Genomic DNA, 19,743 nt, shown 5'->3' with positions numbered 1-19,743 from the left:
AAAAAGCCAAATGGTGTAATTTCTTTTTATACCACTTTAGCTATGAAATAGTGTGCAAATGGGAAATTTAACTCAACGCTGGAGAAAAAATTGTAACATCTTCTTATTCTACTTTAATTTCCACTCAGAGCAAAAAGTGTATTTAAGAATGGACGAATGGAGTGTAACTGAAGGGCAGTTTATAGTTTTTACACTCATGCACTCATTTCCCTTCCCCCATAGCTTAAAATGGAATGAGCCCTATTGTTGCTAACTAGCCTATGCTCGCTATGCTGCTATGCTCTTACACCCCTTTGCCCGCTAATAAGAGGTGAATTAAGGGTAGAACCTCGTCTCAGGTAATTCGAAGGAATCAGAGTTAGCATGCTCCCATACACATTATCAGAGCCCCCTAATCACAATTTTGTTGTATAATTATACATTAATGTATCAGAAAAGAAGTTTAATTAGTAACAATTAATTAGTTTGTTGGATAAAACAGTTATTAGTTGCATCGTATCCATAAAAAAGCAGCATTTACCGCATTAATATTTTCTTCATCAGTCTAATTTCATCAGGTATTTAAGTAATTGCCTCTAAAACTATTAGTACATCTCTAAGTCAGTAATTGTCTATGGTTTTCTTCAGGTAATTTATGGTGTGCCTCAGATACTTTGTGGTGTTCTTCGGGTAATTTGTGGTGTTCCGCATGGTTTTAATTATGCGTAAGCGTAGACAGCCTCCGTGGCGACTCCGCAGTTGTTGTTTCTGTTTCTGGCCATCATAATGTATCCTTTCATTCCCCAGCTGGTTCCCCAGCTGTTCTTGACCAGCCAGTAAGGAGATCCATAATAGGTTCCATATCCGACCAGAAGGACGGCGTGGTCCAATCGCGATGAGCTGCATCTGGATTCATAGTAGACTCCGCTTCGGTAGTTCTGGAAGCTTTTGTGGCTGGCGTCGATTGCAATTGAGATTGGCCCAACTGAGGCACTGGCGATCATCAAGTTGTTTTCGTTCCCTAAACAAGCCAGCGGTAAAACAAGTATTTACAAACAATTAAAAATATTTATATACAGACCTAAGTGAATTTTGGGTTCGTTATTGAAGCAACACATGCAATTAAAACTGTCCAATAACGGATCAAAAATGATTTTGGATACTAAATACTTGTAAATTAAGCAGTAATGAGTAGTAGATATTAGCGCCGGCAGTAAAGTAGTAAGCAGTAGAATGACCGAATGAAAATAGAAACAGTAATAAAATTCGTAACATTTTGTAAACATTTCGTTACAAATTTGTAAAGTTTAAAAATATCTTTGCCATAATTAGTAATCTATTTATATATGTTCCGAATTTTATTACTTTTCCTATTTTTATTGTTGTTTTATTACTTGCTGCTTTCAAAGCTCTTTACTAATTGTCTAATACGGCCCGCGGCCTCGTTTCAATTCATTAATAACTTGATAGGTCGGAAAAAAGATGTCCAACGAAGACTTAGTAGCTTTACAATGATTACTGCAGCTTACGAGCGTACGTCTTTTTTGCGCCAATTTCATTTCTGATCTATTATTGAAAAACTGAATTATTGGATAGGTGAATAGATGGACAGTTTTTCTCGCATTCTTATGAACTATCGGACACAACAGTCTGGAAACTAAAATTTAACACTTTAGGTATTTATTTTGAAATACCCTAAGAGTAATGAATAGTCTCGTGTCGTCTCTATGGCTATAAAATCGATTTTTAGTACAAAAACAAAACTTTTTTCACTCAACAATACTCAAGGAAAATTTCCAAAAAAATCATGCGAAAAAATAGTTCCAAAATTTTAGAGTCCGGTCAATTGTAAAATGTGAACCTTTAGCCAGAGGGACATGTCCGGAGCAGTGGGCTGCAATGGGCTTTCCTCTATATTTGCAGTATCCGGAGTATCCGTTTCCAGATGTGTAGGGGTAGTCACTCTCGGCAATTGCCCCGTATTTGGCGAAAAAGTCAATTCCATTCGCAGGCCAGCCTCCGTTGCAGCCATAGTCGGTGTTGTCGCATTCGACCAACTCTTCTTCGCTCAGACTCACCAGTTTTCCTGGAAAATTATGGAAAAATAAGTGGCTAAACTAAAAAATAACACTTTGCTCAACTAGAAATGAAAATTTCACAACCTCTTACCCACATGAATCAACAAAAAAGATCCAACATGTTTCATGTTTTGGAGTCTTTAACCCCCCCCCCCCCCCCCCCCCCCCCGTTGATATAATGATGAAAATGGGGGCTTTATTTTTGAATTCCCGAAAGCCGAAAGTCAAAGGTGGGGGAAAAATTGGGTTGAGGAGTTAGGGATTGAGTTAGCCAGAGGGTTAACTACAAGATTAAAAGGGTACAGAAACTAACCGGTGGCGTTGAAATGAACACCCTCAACACTTCCAGTTGAAGAGAAAGACCAGCAACTTCCACAACTTCCCTGGTTCTTGACGCCAGTGACGTAGCCGTGATCTCTCCAGTCCATGCTGGATGGCACACCAGATACGTCACCCTCCATGATCTAACAGAGAGACAACCGGAGATACAAATGTTAAGCAATCTTTTCAGATATTTTCAAATTTTGTGAAATCTTTTTAGATCTTGTCAAATTTTATATATTTTTTAAAATTCTAAAAAATTTCGCTAAGTCCTCTTCGATCTTGTGAAATTTTGTCAAATATCGTGATACCGAGTCAAATAATGTCAAATAATTTGAAAAGTAGTAAAAGTTCATATTCATATGCATCGATTGATTGAAAAACTGCGTGAAGAACAATTTTCTTTGGCAAATTATCCTTGGATTTTTTTTGTTCCTCGAAACTTTATCTCTCTATCCACGTATACGTTGAACAAGTAGAGCTTCTTGTCAAGCTTATCTTATGCACAATTTACATTAAATTGTTCTCTATCAAGGTTGTACCAATGATAGTTTACAAAAGGGAGGGGAACGAACCTTTCCACTGTCGTATGCCTTCTGAGCCCCTCGGAATCCAAGACGGGTAGCTGTGAATTCCTGTGACGTCATATCTGCAAATTCATTCACTTCTTGGCTGTAAGAGTTGAGACCCAAGTCATAGCCGATGTTATGTACAGATACCTAGAAACACGCTCAGTTAAAACTGGAATTGAAAATAGAATAATACACAAAATAGAAAACAGTTTTTCATAGTTAAAATTTCAGAATTTGCAATTCGAACGTATATAATCTACAAATTTTAGTGCCAATTAGATTGATGAAATCCAAAATTTTCGAAGAAAATTGCACTCAAAATTTTATTAGAAATTATAACTCCTTTTACTTCTGAAACTATAATTCTTATTATCTTTATATAGCTCAAACCCTTTTATAAATCGTATTTATCAATGCCTATTTTGTGTTATCAATGCCTGTATATTCTAAACAACCAGGGGAGGGGGAGGTGGGAGGGGGAGGCGAGGCGAGGCTTTTGCCTTAGCAAACACCATACATTCATTTAGCGAAGGACGAGGGAGATTTTTAATCGGAAAAAATCCAAAAGTTGCGAGTTGAACCAAATCTTGCTTAAATTTTTATAAATTAACTAGCTGTCAATGAAAACAATTTTAACTGTTAGAATGAAAATTCTCACCTGTTTAAGGCTCTCTTTCCATATATCAAATCTGGACACCTCCTCAACCATCGAATCATACTCCTTGTTGTACTTGTTTTTCCATGCTTTCCACAATTCCGCCTCGGGGGCAGTCAGAATTTTATTGGGAATGGCGCTGAACGCCACTGCGACAAGGCAGGAAAATATCACCACAAGCACATTCATTTCTAAACAACAAGAACAACAACAACATGAACGTATGTAAGTTAAGTTATTCGGAAACTTAGTTTATTGTATTTTGAAACTTAAGTTATTGTATAAAATATAAAAATTATATTTTATCATTTTCACACAGAAGATGAAGCAATTGGTTCCATTTCTGGAAATTAAAGATTTCAGATGCTTGGAAACAATTATCAATTACTATACTTATAATAATTATAATTATTGTCAGACAGATGTTTTGTCCGGCATTAAAATCTATCAACGTTGATGTTTTAGGCTGACAAATTTGTAGGTTTTTGAAGAATTTTTTGTTCATTGCAAGCATCTGCGTGTACAAAATATTCTAAGACATCGGACAGCGGCCCTTGGCATCAACTGGACAAAATTTATCAAGGTCTTGAAGGGTAAAATCGTGCAGATTTTTCAAGTTTCTTCTTATCTTGATGCCTTCTTGACATTAAACATTGCAAAATCCTGACAAGATTTAGCAATTTTGGTTGTTTTTACCATAGCTATCGAGTGTCATTTCTGGTGCCGTTTAGTTTCTATCAAAATAAGTGATAATTGAACAAATTTTCTTTATGGCTTTGTAAACATTTTTATGGCTTTGCGTTTCGTATATCTCTGAATTGTTTATCTTAATACCTACAGTTAATTGCTAGCAAAAATGTTCAAACTTAATGTTCAAATCATGGTTCTATTTACCGAGAAAAGCGTTTTTATTATCAACATTTTTTTTCGGGATCCTGAGATATGTTATTAATCCGAAAATCTTTATAAATACAAAAATATTACTATATAGGAAAATGTTACTAAAATGAACTTACCAAGGGATTGGTTATTAGTTGACAATTTAGCTGGGGGAACTTTAAAAGCCGAAGTGCCAGAACGAATACTTCAAAATGGTTCTATCGATTACAATTCTCTATTTATATTGATGTTTGTTTGTTTGTTTCAAAGGCATACCGAAAATTTGTTCAGTGGTAACCCACACCACCCACCAGTAAACAAGTAAACATTCTTTGTACCAAAAAGGTTCGCAGTTATTAATTATATATCTGATCACAACTACTTAACTACTTGATGTTATGAAGGAATGCTGCGATCAATTTGGATCAAGCTCTTAGTTAAACTAAAAGTACGTTTTTGTAAACAATACCGATGTTGTGGATATATAATCAGTTAACAAGCATAGAATTTGAAAGAGTCGCATCATAATAGAAATCAAATTGCAGAATATTTCATTACATTTATTAGTAAATGTGAAGACAAAATTTCAACAAATGTCAGTCACTATCTGAAACATCACAGAATCAAAATACTTTTTAATAAACAACCGCGGTGTTGTAATTTTAGAAAAAGGAAAGAGCGAAATTTCTATCAAATAAAATCAATTAACTGGATGAAAAAAAATGGTCATCAAAATGATAATGCGTACGAGCAATGATTATATCTGAAAAAAAATATTTTCAATCATATCACAGAGTAGATATTTATTTAACAGGATTTATTTATTTAAGGAAAAGGATTTGAAACTTTTTCCCAAAATAAATTAGATCAAGTTATAGAACAATGTTTATTTAGATAGATAATCCTATGTAACCCGGGTCGGCCAAATTTTTTTACCGTAAACGGGGCCTATATGATACCACCTACAAATTGCTTTGATGTTTTGGTTTCGGAAAATTTGTATGCTGGGTTGAGAAATTTGGCTAATTTTGAATACCATTGAAGCTACTAATAGTCTCAATGTTATTTAATTACTAGCCTGCTTTTTTCCCGGCATAAAAACTTAATTGTAAAACTTAGAGAATTCTCATTTTTTGTTGAGAGTTTTACAACGGATACAAACAAATGAATTGTTACAGTTAAATTGGCAACATTGTAGCAAAAAAAAACAATTCCGAAGAAGAAAATTCTGGAGCTAACAAATGACAAGCTAGAAATTGACAGCAACTAATGAAGAAAATTCTGTATTCTATTATAAAGAGTTCCATATGAAAGAAAAATAGCTCAAAGAAAGAAAAATACGTCGCAGAAAAGAATTTTCAAATATCAAATATTACAAAATTATTGTTATGTACTAGTATCTTTTCCTCGCAAAGAAATTTTTTCAAAATTCTGGTTATTTTAAATGTCAAATTTTGAATTCTTAGTTTTTCTTTTAGTCACAATCAATTTCAAACTGTCGTTTTAAACCATGGCGTTCAATTTATCAATATTAACGTTCTTTTCGTAGCCACTTTTTTCCGCGCTCAGTAGTCAATATAATTACGTGCAAAAGAAAAGACAGATTAGATCGTTCAGTTATAGTGAGGATAATTATTGTACTGGAAGAGTTCCTTTGCTGAAAAACCAAACTGAAATTAGCTGAATCTGTAAAATATTTTGAGAAAAGAGGTCATTTTCTGTAGAGTAAATACTCGTTTTGTTTTTCTTTTAATTTTGCTTGGTTCAACTGTTTTCATATTGTTTTCTGGGTTTCCCAATAGTGGTAAGTTGTTTACTTGCTTTCTCCTTTCTCTGATAGTCTCCTCTGTTCTCTTTTGTCACTTTTCAATTTCCCAACGGTGTCAAAGATGTTCGCTGACTTGTTTCTTGCAATGAGTCTTACTTTTCTTCAACAAAGGGTTTTTTCATTTGTTATTGTCTTTCTCTGTAATAACGTTTTTGAACTCAAATTTTTTTTGCTCAGGAGATTTCGATCTGACAAATAGTTCTTTTGCAGTTGTTTCTTTGCTGTTGTTTCTTTGCTGCTGATTTTTGACAATTCTATCTCTCTCTATATATAAAAATTTTAGTTTTTTAGTCTTTTTAGTTTTTTTGCCATCTTCATCGGATTTCAATTTCATTTCTCTGGTGATAGTTTGCTGGAACCTTTCAAAGGTCAAGTGGAATTTCCATAGTTCTCTGGGTTTCTTAAAAATTTATCTCATGTTGTTTTTCAATATTAAATATTACAGTAGTACTCTCTACTAAAATTATTGCAAATTTCTATAATAAAAGATCAGACGGCTTCCCCGTCATTCTTGTTTTGTGTCTCGAGTCAGTTCGAATGGTATCGATGTTAGAGAAAAAAGGGTAAAGTTTCGATTTCTATTTTGAACAACTGTCTAAATCGGCTGTCCTGCTTCTTAATATGACCACCCCTAGTGAAAATAACAATCGACAAAATTTACCCAGCGGAAGAAACTGAATTTGTTTAATTATTCCTGCACTTGTTTATTGTGCTCAATTTGTAGGTCAACGACAAACAACATGATGAAAGTTTTTTTTGTTCCAATGAAAGATTTTTGAGATAAATTTGATGCACTAAGGAAAATTTGAGGATATTTTTACGTTTGGCTTAAGCTAGACACTTGTTAAGAAAACATATCAGCTTTTTTTTGCTTCCAAATTTAGGTGATCGCATTTGAAACTTTTTTGCTGTCAAATTTTTGCAACAGATCGATTGTTCTCCCTTCCTCTTAACTAAAACAATCCTTCCTCTTTTTGAGTTTTTGCGATTGCTTTTGTTAGCTGCTGGATAATCAATTGGTTATGCACTCTGCGCCACATCTGTTCTTATGCCAAGTTGCATTAAAGCATAAGGTGAATGTTATTGTAATCTGTCGCTTCAGACCAGTCCAACTAAAAAAAATAGTTAGAAAACTGCCTCAAGAATTAGGAACTTTTACCATTCTGAAAATACTGCAGTTATTGCAGCTGGTCTGTTTTGCCACCATAGTTGATGGAACGAAACTAGATAGTTTAACTGTAGTGATCTTCTTCTTTATAGCTATAATGAAAATGTTGGGTTTCTCATTTTTCCCTTCTAAATTTATAAACTGTCTTTTATTTAGAAGACAACGCAGAATTATAAATTGTTGTTTCTTCTAAATCACAAAAAATGAAGAATCATCAATGCTGATTACGTTATAAGCAAAAATTAAACTATAAAATTGCATGTAAAATAATTATTGTCCAAGATAATTTTTTGTTGTCCAGTCAAATTTCAGACTTTTTATTGTGCGACCAAACCCGTAGACACGTTCTATTGTCTAGCCAAAACTGAAATATGAGGTCGGTTCCAGCTAATGTCAAGGACATCACGCAAAGTACAGTCAAGTTCTTTTCAGACTAAAAATCTGTCGAAGAGATTCTTTTTTTTCCAGGTCAATTTACTAAGATTATAAAAAACAAATTGGAGCATTTAAGGCTCAATATTATCCTTGATGCATATACAAAGTCTCTGTAGGATGATTATATTTATTGTATAACAATTATTTTGTTCTGATATTTTTGATTACATAGGTTAAACCTAACCGCCATGAGCCTTAATTTTCACGGTTCCTAAAAAAACAAATTCATGTCTAATATATAGAAAATTCAAAAAGGTTCAACCCAATTTCCAATTTTTTGTATCAGTGCATACGCAATTTTTTTGGTTATTAAATGTTTTTCAGCAATTTTACGTGATTACTACAACACCTGGCAGACAATAATTTTCGCAATTATTGATTCTGCTCAAATCAAAAGTGATTCGACTTAGATGGTTTCATCATACACGTTGTAGTTAGTCAAAAGGCACACAAATTTTTTCCAGAAAGCAAGCCGGGAGACAAAAACGACATAGACTTAAGTTTGTCAATAAATTATATTATTGAACAGACTACAGAAGTTTTTAAATTTCAATTTTTCATAGCGCAGATGTTCTCAAACAATTATTTTTAGAGATTTTATCGAAGAAAACCGGTATTTGCTGAGGTTTCTTACCTTTTTTTAAGTTTTTACAATTCCTTCGATATTTGTTTAACATATCAATTTTTGTTTACATTCTTTAAAAGTAATTTTTATCTAACAAAAATGTTATACGATTAAATCCAGGGTTAAATTTTCTATTCATGTCTGTTGAAAACATTATAATATCTTTTCATAGCAACCTTTACCCTTCGAAGTGACCGGAGAGAACTTCTTAAACTTAATTAGAACTACAAAAATGAAAACTTTAGTTTTCATTATTCTCTTACTTTTTTACGACTTATCTCGAAGTGAATTAGTACACAAAACACCTCATAACGTCGAAGCCGTAAATAGCGACAATCTCAAATATCTAGGAAATGATAGAGCAGCTTCTAATTCTGCCCAGTGTAATATAAATTGCAAAAAAAAGTTTTCACATTCGTTCAGAAGTATTCAGAAATTTTTCACGCAGCCTTTTTTCAAATGCGATTGTTACGAAGCTGAAAAGTTGAACAATTTCCGCCTGACTGAACTGATGGACGATGCCAAATTTAGTTACGATGGTTCGTTTTTTTGATAATTGTGATTGAATAACTGTTTGTTCAGGCAATGAGAACTTGTTTATTTCAGCTGCTTTGGAACCGGCGGACTTGAAACCAGATAGTACGTATATTTTGCTCCAATTTTTTATGTAGCCATTATCAACTATATATCCTGTAACAATTTTGATTTGCCTAATTTGAGCTTATACGCAAAAGAGCTGGCTTAAGATGACTAACCGTAAACCGTATATATTACCTTAGTAACCATAGAACGTACCACAGCTGCTACCATAAACAAAGCAGCGTCTCCATAAAAAGGAAAAAATAATGGAAACTTACTTATCATAAAACGAATCATATATGGTAACTTACAAATAATAGCAAAATCATAGAATGAAAACAATTTATGGTTTTAGTGGCAAAAATTAAGAGACGATGGTAAACTTTCACAGCATTTTAGGTTCTAACACCAAAAATAATACCAAAAATGGGTGGGCAATCACTGCTTGTGAAGGGCGTAGTTAAAGATTATGCATTTGGCTGATGTTTGAATTTTAATTTTTTTAGCATTAGGGTTCCCAAACAGGCACAACTACTGTGAAAATCAACCCGTACTGGATCTGATCCAAAATTTCTTACTCAGCAGGCCAGAGTGCATAGAGTGCACAACCGTAAACTGTTTCTATTTTTTTCCATTTTCTTTGACGGCCCGCTTATTGTCAATTCCTGGATAAAATGATTACTTCTCTACCAATTATAATTTATCAAATTTTTTGTTACAGGAAAATGACGGTTTTAGCGTCATGGCCTGAACGAATCCAGAGTCCTATTTTGACCGTAAAGTTTCTCCAAATGCTCAACTATTTATAAACATCCTCTATATAATTGATGCTTTTCTGGAAAAAACGAAGTCAGTTCCTTTCTCTAAAAAGAACGTTTTTGAGCCAATTATTGCCAAGTGATGATTGTATATTACTTTGCCAGATATCAGTCCCTTTAAGTAATGTCCCAGAATGCTCATTTATATTATGTATATTTTTAATTCCTTTCTAAAAAAAACTATGAAAACTAAGTTTTTGGCTCATTAGACACCTTTTCAGTTTAGTTTGGTACTCTGATTAAAGTTCTTCATTTTTTCGTGACTATGTTTTGGTTGTAGTTTATTTTAATTGCTTCCTATTGAACCTAAACTCATAAACCTTGACAAGAAATCCATGTTCCTGAAATCTCTTGCAAAAACATTAAATATCCTGCCAAAAATTGATAATTTGGGAAGCTTTTTTAACTTCGTAATAAACTTTTTAATAATCCAGCCCCTAGCAACATAAATTCGAACATAAATTCTGATTGAAAGTGCAATAAAAATTTTAATAGGGTTTCATGCAGTCATAAAGATGCCTCAAAAGCATATCAGCCCAGTCACTAACGTAACAGTTTCATGTCTTGACCTCAAAATAAAACTAATTAATCTCTGAATTAGCTTAAAATTAACATTTTTTTATATTAATTGATATGTGGTTTTTTAGGCTAGTGCATGAATGGTTCAAAATCAGCTTATTTACATGCCTCCATATTGAAAAAGCTTTACCACCAAGGTTTAGGTGCGCGACCCTTGACCGCTCTGATCAGACCATCGTGCCACCCAAGGCCCTCTGATCACACCGTCGTGTGACCCAAGCAATGGTGCGACCATAGTGCGACTCGAAAGACCTCCGATCAGACCATCGTGCGACTCAAAGCCCTCTAATTAGACCGTACTGCAACAATCAGACCGTAGAGTGACCCAAGAATTGGTTCAACCATAATGCGACCCAAATATTTGTGCGACTTTTGAGCAACCCAGATATTTGTACGACTTTCGGGCGACCCAAAAATTAGTGGCACTTACTAGCGACCAAATTTTGTGCGACCATAAAGCGACAAAGCATTGGAATTATATGAAATCGTGCAAAGAGAGGTCTGTGATGTGTACCAAAGGGCGAGTAAACATCTCGAAAACAACTTGGGGTAAGAGTATGAACTGATATGTCAAGACCATTTCTCAGACTTTGCCCTCTGATCAGACCGTAACGCGACCACTGACAAGACCATTGTGCGACTCAAGCGTTTCCTAGACCAAGATTTTTGGGTTGCCCCACGCAACCGTTGTTTGACCCAAATGGTCTGATCAGAGCGGTCCAGGGTCGCGCACCTAAACCTGGGCAATGAACCGATTACAATTTGGACTCCAATTACTCATAGCTGTTGCTTACCGAATCATGCTAGATCAAGCTTTAGTGAACAAACTCGTGTCCATTAAGTTGGCTAAAGTTTCTCCAAGGGGATATCATTTTTTGCAACCTGGGTTAGACTTTGGGATTAAAGAACAACTATGCTCAACCAAACCAGAGGAAGTAAAAGAAGATCAAATTGGGCAAATAATTGGAATTAAAAGATCAAACATTATGCTCCAATGAAAAGCAGAATAAATAATTCGTGCTCAAGCGTAATAGATATACTATAAACGTAAAATTTTTTGTCAACATTGACCCCCATTTTTTACTAAAGTTTTTGTCTTTTTCTTAAATACAGGTGGTTTGTTTTGCAATAGAAGAATTTTGCAGGCATATCTTCAAACATACTCATCTCAAGCCAACTTCAACAGCAAGGATAGCCAAACAATGAAAGGTTTTGAACAAAAGAACAAAATTTACAACTATTTGAGTTATGAGAGAATTGAAAAAAACTCTTCGAATCAATTTTAAAATTTTCTCTGACAAGTTTAAATACTCCCAATTATCAATGTTTGCTGCTATGCATGTCTACAAAACAGTTCTAGTAATAGAAATCAGAACCGTGTGTTAACTAGCAAATTTACCTCACAATGCTTCACAGCCGGATACAAGCGTCATGACTATTTGCATTTGGAGGTTTTAATTTCTTTTGAACGGAGTAGCAATTATTGTAAACGTGTGTCTTTTTATGCAAAATTTTTGCCTGACCGTTTTTACTTCTCGTGTGACTTTTTGCCCTTAACTTTTTGCGTTTCGCGTTCTCTAAAATTTTCTCTCAATCACAAATTCAAGCAGTTGAATTCAATTGGCGGCAATTAAATATCAAAGTCAAATGAAAAGTGTGCCGAAACTGGTGCTATTTTTCACTTTAAATTTTAAAGTTTTATATGCTAACCTTTATTGTCATTATTTGAAGCCCACTATTGAACTTCTTAATCCCATTTAAACTCCCCCTCCTCCCCCCCCCCCCCCCGACTGAAGCAGGCTGCAAATGAGATCAATTCTTCCCAAGTTTGCGAATAACAGAACAGAAACACATTATTGTCTCTATAATTGGCTGTTATTTTGTTAAATTTCCATGGTTTCATTAGACGCTATTTGATTCAACGCATTGCCACTGTTTTCTGCAAAACTATTTTCTTTATGCCGAAGAGTTATTTGAGCATTGCTATTAATAACATAAGATAGTTTTCAGACAAATCTTCTAATGAGTTAAACTATAATGGTTAAGTGCTAACCAGCAATTACTCGTTTTAATCCAAAACTACTAGGTAGAAGGACTTTTATGAAATTCTTCAACAGATATTTTTTCACTGTCTACTTTTTTGACAGCTGAATTTAGTGACACTGCATGAGGCAATTTTTTCAATAAAATTTTGTATCTAGTTTTTCTGATTAACTTAAGGCTTATTAGGTCAAAACTGGTTGATATTAAACGGATAGTGGGGACAAAATATTACATAGGTTGTCTGGAAATGGCATAAGGTCTTCCTTACTAAGTACGGCTACCAATTCTCCTAGAGTCAGTTGCAAAACAAAAAAATCTCCAGGAGTTGCAAAACAAAAACTTATTCAGATTTTTTGCTACTAAAAGTTCTCTAAGACAAAATTGATACCAACCTGCTGAACAGGTTAGCTCAAAATTTAAATTTATTAAACTTTGGTTTACTGAAAAATCAATTTATGAAATCTTGATTTTTTTGATGCCTGTTTTTGCCCCCACACTGAATGTTCATAGCTTTCATCTCCTAATTATTGAATTCAGTTAGTCTCATTGATATTTGGTTGTTTTTGTTCAAAATAAATTTCAAAAAAATGCGTTTTCGACAATTTTACATTGTGAATGTATGACACATACGTTTCAGATTAAAAATATTTACAACATTTCCTGAACACTGGCTATTTTTCTTTTCGATGAATTTTCAATAAGCAACCAGCTTCCTATTATTTTATTTTTCGTTGTCTTTTTTGTTGTTTTGGACCTTTTCAATATAGTCTAAAACAAAACGAGTGACAAAGTCCAAAAGACGATTTTTGCGCACTGCGCGTCTGGCATTCAGGTACAATTTCATATTTTGGAGAAAAAATGGTCGTCATTTGTTTTCTGAAATTATGAAAATTCGACGTACAAAATTTCGCCTTTGAAGGATAACTCTTATAACAACTTATCTAAATTGCGAAAACACAAAAAATTCCTTATTTTTAGTTCAAAAAATGTTCAATTGACATAATTGCTGCAGTCATTTCTTGGCATCGGTACCAATCTTAAACGTTGAAACATTCGAAATTGGTGATTCCAGACTCTGCGCAATGTTCTATTATCAGAGAGAGGTTTTTATGAATAAAGTTGAGAACTGCATAAGGTTGACAACCAAACAAAGCTTAAAAAATTAACTTCATACATGAGGCTCATGAACAGAAGCAAAGAACGGCTCTTTTAAGCAACCAAATGATTTCAAAGACAAATGGAAATTTAAGAATGACTATGAATAGCAACAAATTGTTTGCATGCATTAATAACGATGTTGTGGTACAGTGGTACATTTCATTCAGTTGGGGCTATTGATTTGGTACGCCAATTCAAGTTATTTAGTTAAATTTAATTTAGTTCACTTTCAATTGCCATTTATTGTAATCATTATTTTAGTTCATGTTTGAAGATCAAATCTTAAGTTTTCACGTCTGTTAAATTTGTTTATATCCTGCACCTGATAACTTTGTCTGTTCATACTGATAATCCTGTCTTGTGATCTTGAATTGCCGCAATTGGAATACAAATGTCGTGATCAAATTGTTGATCAGTTTCAGTTGTCTCAATCTTAATCATTCTGCTCTTTTTCTTAATTTAATCTAGTTGCCTCCCTCTTAAACTAGAATTCTCTACGCCAAAGCATAAAGTTGTGTTAGACAATTTCTGAGCTCTAATTCTCTGAGCGGAATATCAATCCAAAATTAGTAGTGATTTCGCTCAGCCAAATCAACACAAATTTTGTATTCAAAATATTGAATTGCTCTACTATAAAATTAATAGTGAATTCGCTCCGCGAATTTACCCATTAATTCGGAATAATACAATAAACAATTTGGCACCGCAAATAGCACCGATTACAGATTGCGAATCTATATGACATGGCGCAGCCAGCTCGTGAATCTAGAAAGACACCATTGTCGATAGAGCCATTTTGGGAACGCCCAACGTCGGACCCACCAATCAGATGGGAGAAATGGCGGATCCAAGTAAAGCTAGCAATTCTCGCAAGAGAGAAAATAACACTGGACACTTTACTTCTGCCGAAGCTGACGACGGTAAGATTGTCAGCTGAACCAAAGTGCGAGATGCCAATTGAAGACGCAACAAATGAAACGGAGAGAGACCGTCAGATTCGAAACAGTCAATTGAAGTTGCAATGGGATTTAAAATGTCAGAAGATAACAGACGCGGGAGTACTGTGCGGGACGCGACCATGGCATCTATGCAACCAAAAATGTGTGTCTCTTTTGTACCTCAGCATCGGTACAGAGGGAAGACGTTTATTGACACAAAAGTTTCATCATGATAATATCTATGACCTGACGACTTTGGGAGATGATGGAGATAGCTTTCGTTCGCCCACGAAACATCACTTTCGACCGGTATGTGTTCTTCTCACAAAAGCAGAAAAACGGAGACACGGTAGAACAATTCCACAGCATTTTGAAAGAACTGGCGGAAAATTCCGATTTTGAAAATCGCGAGGAGGTGATCATCAGGGATATTTTCATCAAAAACATGCTGGACGATGACATACAACGCGAACTTCTTCGCGACACAGTTGACCCAGAACGAGCACTCAGTATTGCAGTCAATATGGAAATGGGCCATCAGAATCAGCAGAGAATATCATCCAATAACAGCGCAACTGGCAATACAGTGAATGCAAAACAATCGTTCAGCCGATTTCGCGGCGCGAGTGCAAGTGAAAATCCGTCAGGCAATGCAGCAGTTAATCGTGCATCGGTTGGCCAATGTAGAGGATGTGGTCAAGCTTGGACAACAACGCACCGACAGGTTTGCCCTGCAATGGGAAAGAAATGTAATCATTGTGGTTTGATCAACCATTTTGCCAAGGTATGTCGGAAAAAGCTTATTAATGCACGAACGTCAAAATAATCGTATAAACAATGTAGAAACTGTTGAAACTGCAGATCAAAACACTAGTCAGGAAAATCAAAACATCAATTATATAAATTATAATGAACAATTTAACTCTGACTATGATTCTTCGGATGATAATTACGTTGCGACAGTAGAAAATGTAAGTTCACAGCCAATAGCGTTGCAAAACATGACAATTACAATCGGCAATACAGACTGTCATTTGCTCCTCGATTCTGGTAGCGGTTGTACGATTATCAATATGTCGCTCGCCAAAGAAATAATGTATAACTGTGCGCAATCACAATGGTTGGAGAAAAAACCATTAGAATTAAAGTCTTTTTCGGATGATATTGTCGAAACTTTAAGCACTTTAAAAACGCCAGTTCGGTGCAATGATTGGAAAATTCAGAAAGCAAAAATTACGGTCCTAGCTGACGGTTGTCGACCAATTCTCGGATACGCGATCTTTTCGATCAATTAGGAATAACTGTATCACAAAAACCTTGCCCCAATACAGAAGTCAATAATATAGAACCACCATGTGCAATTAAAAAATCATTAGCAAAGGAATTTCCGGAGTTAATCTCCCGTATAGGCAAATTTAAACACCACACGGTTAATTCAAAATTCCACAAAAAATATCGTGTTACTCATCAAAAAAGTAGCAAAGTGCCAATTCATCTCCAACCGAAAGTGAAAACTGAACTTGAAAAATTGCTGAACGAAGGACCTATTGAAAAACTGACAAATTGCTCTGATCAATTCTTCATTTCTCCGATAGTAATTACTGTCAAAATGGACCAATCAATCAAAAAAGCATTAGATTCTAAAATCCTGAATAAATCCATTCACAAAAACAAGTATCGAATGCCGAATATAGACTCGCTAATTCAAACGATTTCTCAAACACTGTCAACCGCGCCGCACGAGAAGGCTTATTTTACAACTCTTGATTTGCAGTACGCGTACAGCCAACTCAATTTGCGTAATGATACGGCCCGCCATTGTAAGCGGAGATATGACCGGCACATATCGTTTTAAAACAGGATGTTACGGTCTTACAGATATGGCGGCTGAAATTCAAAAAGCGATTGATTGTACCCTCGCACGACTGGATAATACTTTCTGTTTTTTGGACGATACATTAATAGTGAGCAGAGGAGGAATAGAAAAACATCTCGATCTGGTACGAAAATGTTTGATAAAGTTAGATCAAGAAAATCTCCGAATAAATCTTGCAAAATGTCATTTCGCAAAAGAAAAAATTGAATGGCTTGGTCACAGCATCAGACAATCAGGTATAACACCATTGTCGATCAAAACGGATGCAGTCGAGAAACTATCAGCACCTTCAAATCTTAAAAAACTCAGATATTTTATGGGCTCAGTTCATCACTTAGGTTAATTTATTCCAAAATTGTCACAATTATGTTACCTTCTCCGACCCCTGCTTAAGAAAAATACAAAATTTATTTGGACGGACGAACATGAAAAACAGTTCATATTGATTAAAGAGAAGATTGCGGAAACAACTGAAAACGAGCATTTTAATCCTGACTTAGAGACACGTATAAAATGCGACGCTCCTCGTAAAGGTTTTTGGGTGTGCATTAGAACAACAAACTCCAAACTGTTGGCATACTGTGGCATTTGCTTCGCAATTTCTGAATTCTGTGGAAGACAGATATAACATTAATGAGCTCGAGCTGTTGGGAGTTGTGTGGTTCATTGAACATTTTAAATATTATTCATACGGCAAACCGTTTAACGTGATAACTGATCATAGAGCTCTCCTATCAATCATGGGAGAAAACAGGGCTAACAAATCATATAATAGTCGATTGACACGTTGGGTAGATCGTCCACTACCATTTGATTTTACAATCGATCATCTTCTTGGCTCCAAAATGGGATTAGTAGATTATATGTCTCGCGACCCGCAACAAAAAGCTGTTAAAATATCTGCACATGACTAGCAATTTATAGTGGCAAAATTGGATGTAATCAAACGCAGTACGAAACGCTTCCTATTAAATGCGGATATTTACGTCGATTTCGCAGCGCGAAATCCGCTTATAAAAAAGCTTCGAATACTCCAAATTCCACTAACAAATTATGCAGTGAATTTGCACCGCGAAATCGAGAATATTCTTCAATTACGGAAAGTGATAACTCAATTAACAAATTAGCTCCAAATAACCCAAATTCTAATAGCCAAATCAGGACAGCTGACATTCCTCAATCGCTTTTTGCCTTGAATCGCTCTACCGATCAGTTACCCTCTCAATCGAATAATTTTCAACGTATTGCCAATAAATTTAAAACTGTTCTCATGATGTCGCACTCAAGTTCAGATGAAGAAACTTTGATGCAAGTCAAACAATCGACGCCTTCTATATTGAGAGTTGCCGACGAGGCTGGACCGTCGACAGCTCCAGCTGTACCCGCAACGCCAATCACCCCTAATACAGACACAACAACAGTAACGTCACCCTCAGTAGATGATCTCTATTTGGATTCGTTCAATTTCGCCCACTCCAAGATCTTTTCTAGTACGCTAATGGCCAGCCTCACAACCAAAGACGCGATATTAAAGGAGGCGCGGGACTGCATTTTAACCGAAAATGAAGACCGCTGCTAGCAAATCTCGCCTTACATACATTCATTCTGGAAAGACCTTCATGTCAAGAATGGATGTGTTTGCATCGATGACAGGATAGCCCTTCCCCACGCAATCAAAGATGCATATTTTGAAGCCATACATGCCACACATTCTGGAACATGGGGGATGACAGACTTGGCAATCCATGCATGGTGGCCGTACACGAACAGGGACATAATCACAAAGACGGCAAAGTGCAATCCTTGTGTGAAAATTGGTAAAAATTTAAAGTCTATTTTTCCTGCAAATAAATGGGCCCATTAAACTTATGCAAAGTTCCAAATGAAGAAATTCAAATTGATTTTGTAGGACCAATCTATAATGAAAAGAATCAAGAGGTCTACTTTCTTGAATTTATAGATCGATTTTCAAAATTTCCAACAGCAGAAGTATTTGATAGAGCTAATGCATATAACAATTTGAAATCTCTATAAGAGTATATTTTGCTACACGGAATACCCCGTTCAATTAGATTAGATCAAGCACGATGCCAAACGGGACAGCAAGTTAAGGCGTTTTGTAGTCAAAAAAGATACAGTTAATTGAAGCTCCAATACACGATCACAGAGCGATTGGTTTAGTTGAAAGGCTAATACAAACAATCCAGAATTGCCTAGCATGCATTAAAAGTGGTGCGAAATCAATTAAATGTGAAAGCATCAATAAATTCAATTTTTTACCAGCTAAGAAAATGCCGTCAAAAGACTATTAATGTATCACCTTTTGAAGCACATTTTGGAAGAAAGGCCAATACTCCATTAAGTAATATATCGACAAAACCTGACCCACGTAAATAAAAATATTTTTAATAAACATTTAGATCTAGAGACAGTCAGATGGGAAGAACTAATCACTGAGGAGAACTGGGACAACGAGGAAAGGAGTGACATAGAATTTGATCTCAACAAAGAAAAATTAAGCAAGGACGCAGTAAAACGGAGGAATGAGGACCCAGACAAAGAACCCAGACTGATCTCCCACCCCGAGGTTGGACTGCCAGTACCACGAATTGAAGCCTCTCTGACTGTAAAACTTGACAAAAAGAGACCACGAACAAAACGATCAAAGAAAAGCCTAGACGGGCTATATGATGTACTAGCGCCCAGTTCTTGGGTGGTGAAGTCAGATAAATATACGTCAGTGATAAAGGAGCCTGGCAAAAGAGATGTGACTATCCGGAATTCAGATTTGGCTAAACTTGGCACAAAGGCGGAGCGCCAGACTGAATTACAAATGTACGCAAATCGCCGACCTAAAACACCAACGGGAAAAATCACAAAAGACGTCATTAGTTATCATTCAAAAGAAACTAGGAAACAACTAGGAGGAAGCAAACGTATGAAACAACCAAAAATAGCGGACGATGTCGGTGTGGTCTCCTCGATACACTCGAACGTAACGCGAGCACTTAAAGTACGGATGACCACAAAGCCTAAGCAAACAGTGATAACAGCGCCGCCAAAACAACCAGTAGAAGTAACATGCGATTTCGCGCCGCCAATGGAGATGCCGTTGACATCGATCGTAATTGCAGAGCCACCCACCAGACCTAAACGAAAAGCCGCAACAAAAGCTACAGCGGCACTAAAACCACAGAAAAGACAACGTTCAT

At 35.6% G+C, this 19,743-nt stretch overlaps 2 protein-coding genes across 2 annotated transcripts in view; one reads left to right on the top strand and one right to left on the bottom strand.

Annotated features, from left to right (window-relative positions):
- Positions 1–441: 441 nt before the first annotated feature.
- On the bottom strand, positions 442–4,764 carry LOC142354636 (digestive cysteine proteinase 1-like). Its single transcript, XM_075406971.1, has 6 exons — positions 4,622–4,764; positions 3,609–3,796; positions 2,954–3,097; positions 2,371–2,521; positions 1,841–2,065; positions 442–1,000 (listed from the first exon to the last, which is right to left on the bottom strand). The coding sequence occupies exons 2-6, from the start codon at positions 3,792–3,794 to the stop codon at positions 699–701; spliced, it is 1,008 nt and encodes a 335-aa protein (XP_075263086.1). The 5' UTR covers positions 3,795–3,796; positions 4,622–4,764; the 3' UTR covers positions 442–698.
- A 4,403-nt stretch (positions 4,765–9,167) lies between these two features.
- The window catches only part of LOC142354390 (uncharacterized), a 55,109-nt gene continuing 44,533 nt past the window's right edge, over positions 9,168–19,743 (top strand). Inside the window, exon 1 of the mRNA XM_075406669.1 lies at positions 9,168–9,179. The gene's annotated coding sequence lies outside the window, so the exon portion shown is untranslated. The remainder of the gene's footprint in view (positions 9,180–19,743) is intronic.

The sequence above is a fragment of the Convolutriloba macropyga genome, chromosome 15, assembly GCF_964194025.1.
Source record: "Convolutriloba macropyga chromosome 15, txConMacr16.3, whole genome shotgun sequence".
NCBI classification, from domain to species: domain Eukaryota; kingdom Metazoa; phylum Xenacoelomorpha; order Acoela; family Convolutidae; genus Convolutriloba; species Convolutriloba macropyga.
Note: the sequence above shows the minus strand (reverse complement) of the source record. Positions and strands in the feature narration are given on the sequence as shown.